The sequence below is a fragment of the Hylobates moloch genome, unplaced genomic scaffold, assembly GCF_009828535.3.
Source record: "Hylobates moloch isolate HMO894 unplaced genomic scaffold, HMol_V3 SCAFFOLD_1, whole genome shotgun sequence".
Lineage (NCBI taxonomy): Eukaryota > Metazoa > Chordata > Mammalia > Primates > Hylobatidae > Hylobates > Hylobates moloch.
Window position 1 is genome coordinate 34,262,981 of NW_026652276.1, and position 6,471 is coordinate 34,269,451.

General features: G+C 49.1%; 1 protein-coding gene across 2 annotated transcripts in view; it reads right to left on the reverse strand.

Moving 5' to 3' along the window:
* Positions 1-1,388, reverse strand: part of CCNYL1 (cyclin Y like 1) — a 45,848-nt gene extending 44,460 nt beyond the window's left edge. For both annotated transcript variants that reach the window (XM_032754741.2, XM_032754739.2), the window contains exon 1: positions 782-1,388. In XM_032754741.2, the coding sequence (XP_032610632.1) occupies positions 782-1,001 (220 nt within the window). In that variant the 5' untranslated portion in view covers positions 1,002-1,388. The remainder of the gene's footprint in view (positions 1-781) is intronic.
* Between the last annotated feature and the right edge of the window lie 5,083 nt (positions 1,389-6,471).

Genomic DNA, 6,471 nt, shown 5'->3' on the forward strand with positions numbered 1-6,471 from the left:
ATCGCACCACTGCACTCCAGCCTGGGCGGGCGACAAAACGAGATTCCGTCTCAAAAAAACAACTTTTCTGTACCCCTGGTAATAACTTCTCACACCCTTCACAGTCATTTTACGCCCCTCCCCCCATTTTCTTTCTTTCTGTGTTCAAATTATAGTTGGAAGGAATAAAGCAGCTTCTTTCAAGCCGACTTAACCTATTAGGAATACCATATAGTGTCTCCTATGGCAACCTCTAATTTGAGTCTAAATAAGAAATCCCCAAATATCTGGGTCTAAACTGACGCGGGCATCAGCTACCTTCACGGATGGGAGGAAGGAACAATCAGACCCTTACCTGGTTCCTTCACTTAGGTACCATCTGGATGGGTTAAGGGAGAGCATGGGATGAGTACTCCGAAGTTGAGGTATTTGCGTTTCCATTGAGAAAAGGAAAACAATATACCCCAAAAGTCTTAGCAAAGTCCCACCAGACAATGAACAGAGCTACAGACAAGAAGGGCGGCGGACTAGAGGGTCCCACGCCGGCTTGGGAGAATGGGAAGAGGGAGCAAGAACTGGGCGTTATGGTAAGGAGGGGGAAAAGAAACCGGCCAGACGCAGCAGGGAAAGAATAAGGGGTGGGGACGCGAGGCAGAGCCAGCCTTCGTCCCGGAGCCCAGCCCCGGGAAAGCCGGCTACCGGCAGGAAGGAGCCCGAGGCGGCGGATGCCTCCCGGGGGACTCTAGGGGTGGCGGCGGGCAGAGGTGAGCGCGAGGGCGGATGGCATCCGCCGCCTCCTTACCTTCGGGCATCTCGCGGTCGCTGATGTGCTGCAGGTGGTGGCCCTCGCCCTCTCTGAAATCCAACTCGGCAGGCTCCACAACAGCAGGCGCTACCGCCACCGCGTCCCCGGACGCCGCCTCGTAGATGTCGGACGCGCAGTACAGCTCCGCCGACCCCGCGCGCCGGCCCAGCTTTGGGCTGGCATTGGGGGACACGCAACAAGTCACCGTGTTCCCCATGGGGAGCCTCCGCTCCTCTCCGCCGCCGCCGCCTTCGCTCGCCCCCTACTCCGCCGCCCTCACCAGCCGCCCCCTCCCCCAACAATGGCGCGGCCGGCACCGGCAGCCCCGGGCTACGCTGGGGCTGCACCGCGCAAGCAGACGCCGCCTCGCCCGCGGTTCGCCCGCCCGCCCCGCGGCCCGGCCCCGGGCAGGGCTCGGGCCTCGGCCGCACCCCCACCGCCGCGCTGCCACCGCCTCCCTTGAGCTGACTCGTCTGCGAGGGCGGTGACCAGCCCGGCTTATTTAAAAGGGGTGGGGAACCCAACAAGCGCTGTGAGGCACAGCCATTGCCGGGAGAGAGCGCGGCTGGAGCTCCTCCTCCTTCCGCCGCCGCCTACTGACTGAAGGCTGCTGGCCCTGGCCGGTGCCTGCCAACCGGAACGCGACCTGCGGTCACCTGCTTAGGAGGAACCAACCATGCTCAGAGTTCCCCCTCCGGCGCCCGTCTCGAAGCCAGGCACGTGACCCACTGCCCCGCCCCCGCCTGGCAGCTGCCCAGCCCCTCACGCCGCTAGCCCGGACTCGGGTTTTCATTCATCGCTGGCTGCTGGGAGCTTTCCGGTCCTATTGGAAGCGCACGGGCATTTGTAACTGGAAGCTGTGTCAATGATCTCTGTAGAAAGCCGTTATTAGTAAAGAGTGGCTCCATTAGCAACTCTTTTTCCGAGTCTGACAGCTTTCGTTTGCTCACTAAACTTGGTTACACCCAAATTGTTAACTGTTTTTGTAACTAAATGCTCCGCTCCTGTCTTCCAATGAGCGTTAGTTTTCACCTGCAACGTGATCATAGCAACCCTGGGGCCCTGGTCCTACTCTCCATAAAGAGTTGTGGCTGTGGGTCTTAATGAGACTCGAGGACACGTCACCCTTCCACTTCCTCGTCCATAAAATAGGGGCCTAACTCGTCCCTGCCAACTCTGAAATGCTGGGACTCACCAACTCCCTTTTCTTGCCTGTTTCTCTCCTCTAGGCAGGGACTTGCAGATTTCCCTTCTTGTACTAAAAACAGCACATAAAGCACGATTTCCTCACGCAAAACTGAGAACCATGCAGTGAGGTGCCACAGTCTTGATTCCATGAAGATGAATAGTTACCATTTGGCAAGCACTATGTGCCAGACAGTGTTCCAACTGTGGTATATTTATTTAACCCTTAAAAACAATCCCGGCCGGGCGCGGTGGCTAATGCCTGTAATCCCAACACTTTGGGAGGCCGAGGCGGGCGGATCACGAGGTCAGGAGATCCAGACCATCTTGGCTAACATGGTGAAACCCTGTCTCTACTAAAAATACAAAAAAGTAGCCAGGCGTGGTGGCACGCGCCTGTAGTCCCAGCTACTCGGGAGGCTGAGGCGGGAGAATCAGTTGAACTCGGTAGGCAGAGGTTGCCGTAAGCCGAGATCGCGCCATTGCACTACAGCCTGGGCGACCCAGGCTCCGTTTCAAAAAAAAAAAAAAAAAAAAAAAAAAAAAAAATATATATATATATATATATATATATACACACAATGTCACTTCCTCCCTAAGCTTGATTTCTACGTTTATTTTCTGATCATCATGATAAGGGACCCTCACCCTGAGCAGTCATGTAAGCTTGCGGAAGTAACTTCTGCGTCCCAATTTCTTCTATAAAACCTGTAAAATGGGATTGCTTTTTTTTTTTTTTTTAATTTTTGAGACGGAGTTTTGCTCTTGTTGGGCGCGGTGGCTCACGCCTGTAATCCCAGCACTTAGAGAGGCAGAGGCGGGTGAATTGCTTGAGGTCAGGAGTTCAAGACCAGCCTGACCAACATGGAGAAACCCCGTCTCTACTAAAAACACAAAAATTAGCCAGGCTTGGTAGCGTCCACCCGTAGTCCCAGCCACTAGGGAGGCTGAGGCAGGAGAATCGCTTGAACCTGGGAGGCGGAGGTTGCAGCGAGCCGAGATCAGACCACTGCACTCCAGCCTGGGCGACAGAGCAAGACTCCGTCTCAAAGAAAAAAAAAATTGTCTGAAACCCTAGGAAAATCATTAGATACCATTTTGGATGATTCTTGTAGACTTGAGACGATGCCTATTTTAAGGTACAAAATAGTGCCTGCATTTAACAACAGACACACACAAAAATAGATATCTATGACCTTGAAAACTGAAGAATTTAAAACTTGCTAACCAGGAAGATATTGGGAAGCATTGTTATGGAAATAGATTTTAAAACATTTTGAATGAAGGGAATATGGAGAGAATTAAGAAAAAAAAATTCTAAGGCCGGGCGCGGTGGCTCACGCTTGTAATCCCTGCACTTTGGGAGGCCGAGGCGGGCGGATCACGAGGTCAGGAGATGGAGTCCACGATGAAACCCCATCTCTACTAAAAATACAAAAAATTAGCCGGGAGTGGTGGCGGGCGCCTGTAGTCCCAGCTACTTGGAGAGGCTGAGACAGGAGAATGGCGTGAACCCGGGAGGCGGAGCTTGCAGTGAGCCGAGATCGCGCCACCGCACTCCAGCCTGGGCGACAGAACGAGACTCCGTCTCAAAAAAAAAAAAAAAAAAAAAATCTAGAACAGTGGCAAGCCTGGGAGAGCAAAGGGAAGCAAGTAGGAGGAATGTGCTTTGAATTAAGCAAGAGTTTGATTCTGTGAAAGAAGCTGAGACTTTATATAGGTCCAGAGTTAACTCATACGTTCACTATCCATTCAATACCTGAGCTCTTAGCACATGTCACATACTTTTTAAGTGCTGGGGATGTTGCTTTCACCAAGATAAAAAAAAAAAAGGCTCCTGTTCTCGCAAAACTTCCAGTAAGGGAGTCAACAGACAACATTGGCCATCACCTCCACCTTCATGGCCTAGGATGGCTATTGATCTCCAGCTATTGGGTCTTCATTCCAGACAGCAGGGTGGAGGAAGGAAAAAAGAAAGAAAAATTTTGGGGGCTGGGCATCGTGGCTCACACCTGTAATCCCAGCACTTTGGGAGGTTGATGGGGGTGGATCACCTGAGGTCAGGAGATCGAGACCAGCCTAGCCAACGTGGCGAAACCCTGTCTCCATTAAAAATACAAAAAAATGGCTGGGCACGGTGGCTCACACCTATAATCCCAGCACTTTGGGAGGTCCGAGGCAAGCGGATCATGAGGTCAGGAGTTCAAGACCAGCCTGGCAAACATGGTCAAACCTTGTCTGTACCAAAAATACAAAAATTAGCTGAGCATGGTGGTGCCTGCCTGTAATCCCAGCTACTCAGGAGGCTGAGGCGGGAGAATTGCTTGAACCAGGACCATGGAGGCGGAGGTTGCAGTGAGCCAAGATCACACCACTGCACTCCAGCCTGGGCTGCATAGCAAAACTCCATCTCAAAAAAAAAAAATGCAAAAAAATTAGCCGGGCATGGTGGCGCCTGTAGTCCCAGCTGCTCAGGAGGCTGAGGCAGGAGAATCACTTGAACCCAGGAGGTGGAGGTTGCAGTAAGCCAAGATGGTGCCACTGCACTCCAGCCTGGGCGACAGAGCGAGACTCTGTCTCAAAAAAAAAAGAAAAGAAAGAAAAATTTTTGGAAGGCCCACATAGCATAGTGCTTACAAATCATTGGCTTAAAGCTTAGTCACATAGCCATACCTAGCTGCAGGGAAGGCTCAAAAAAAAAAACATAATCATATAGCTAGGGTGATTAATACGAAAGGAAGAAATGGATATTGGAAGGCAACTAGCACTTTCTACCACATTCTGTAAGGAAAAATTAAGGAAGTTTCTGTTTAAAACCAGAGTAACAACAGGCCTAGCACAGTGGCTCATGCCTGTAATCCCAGCTCTTTGGGAGGCCAAGGCAGGTGGATCACGAGGTCAAGAGTTTGAGACCAGCTTGGCCAGCATGGTGATACCCCGTCTCTATTAAAAATACAAAAAAATTAGCCAGGCATGGTGGCACGTGCCTGTAGTCCCAGCTACTTGGGAGGCTGAGGCAGGAGAATCGCTTGAGTCCAGGAGGCGGAGGTTGCAATAAGCCAAGATCACACCATTGCACTCCAGCCTGGGCAACAGAGAGAGACTCTGTCTCAAAAAAAAAAAAAAAAAAAAAAAAAGAGAGAGAGAGAAAGAAAAATAGCAACAAAATTTCATAGCCCTTTGCAAGAGTATGTGAAAAACAAGGAGTTTGTAATGATCTTTTCTTAAGCTAAGAAGACAGAAAACGTATAGAGAGGATTAAACTATAGAATGAGACTTTAGGTTAGATGCCAGAACAATTTTATGACAGTCAAGAGATCAGGGATATACAGTTTATTGTGTGTGTGTTGTGACTAATTGTTTCCATCTCAGGTATCATAACTAGTTGTTCTAATATAATAGGATTTTGTGTTTAAGTTATATATACATTTTTTTCTCGGCAGAAAGTCTATAGTTATCATGAAACCCTCAAAGGTAGCTCTTAACAAAAATTTTAAGAATTACTGTTATGCCTAATATGATGTGGAACAGCTCAATTTCTCTCATTCCTGATTTCAAAAAATTCCAATCTGGATTTTTCAGTAGATTGGGCATACGATGGTGTTGGTACCTATAATTTAGTAAACTGCCCAATTCTTCTTCCACTTATCTCTTTTCACTCCTTCTGAACTATTCCCCTGCCTTCTCTCTTCTACAGAATATAGATTTGTTTCTGCCAAGTGAGTCAGTTGAGATGAGACAGCTAATTTATGTGAAATGATGCTCTGAAGAAAAAAATGGGAAGGGTGTTAGTTTGCCATATCACCAGGACAGATAATGCTCATTGGACAGGTCAGTTCTTGCCCCAAATTTCCACTGTGATTACAATTCCAAACATCAGGGTATTTTATGACACAAATTCTAGGAAGGGCTTGCAGTTTTAAGAGAGACTAGGAGCTTCCTTTTGCCTTCCTGGGCTCTTTACTCTTCTCTGCCTTATAAACTGGTGTATTTGCTTCCAGTTTCATTTGCCTAGGTGCTGCAAAAGGTCTAAAATCTTACTCAGCCTTTTCAGCCCACTGCTAGACTTCCTCAGATCACCTCCTAGATCCTTTTTTTTTTTTTCCAGAAGTGTCTGTTCAGGCTCTTAGTTTTCTAAAGCAAATGCCTGCTCTACTCCCAGCTCCAATGACTATAACGACATGTTGTTTGCAGTTACTTAGTTTTATAAGAGAGCTGCCCTCTACACTTGCTCAGGAAATAAACTTACTACAAAATTAATCTTGGAACAACACAAGTATAAATAAATAAACTAGCCAGTTCTGGTGGCTCAGGCCTGTAATCCCAGCACTTTGAGAGGCCGAGGCAGGCGGACCACCTGAGGTGAGGAGTTTGAGACCAGCCTGGCCATCATGGAGAAACCCCGTCTCTACTAAAATTACGGAAATTAGCTGGGCATGGTGGTAGATGCCTGTAATTCCAGCTGAGGCAGGAGAATCTCTTGAACCTGGGAGGCGGAGGTT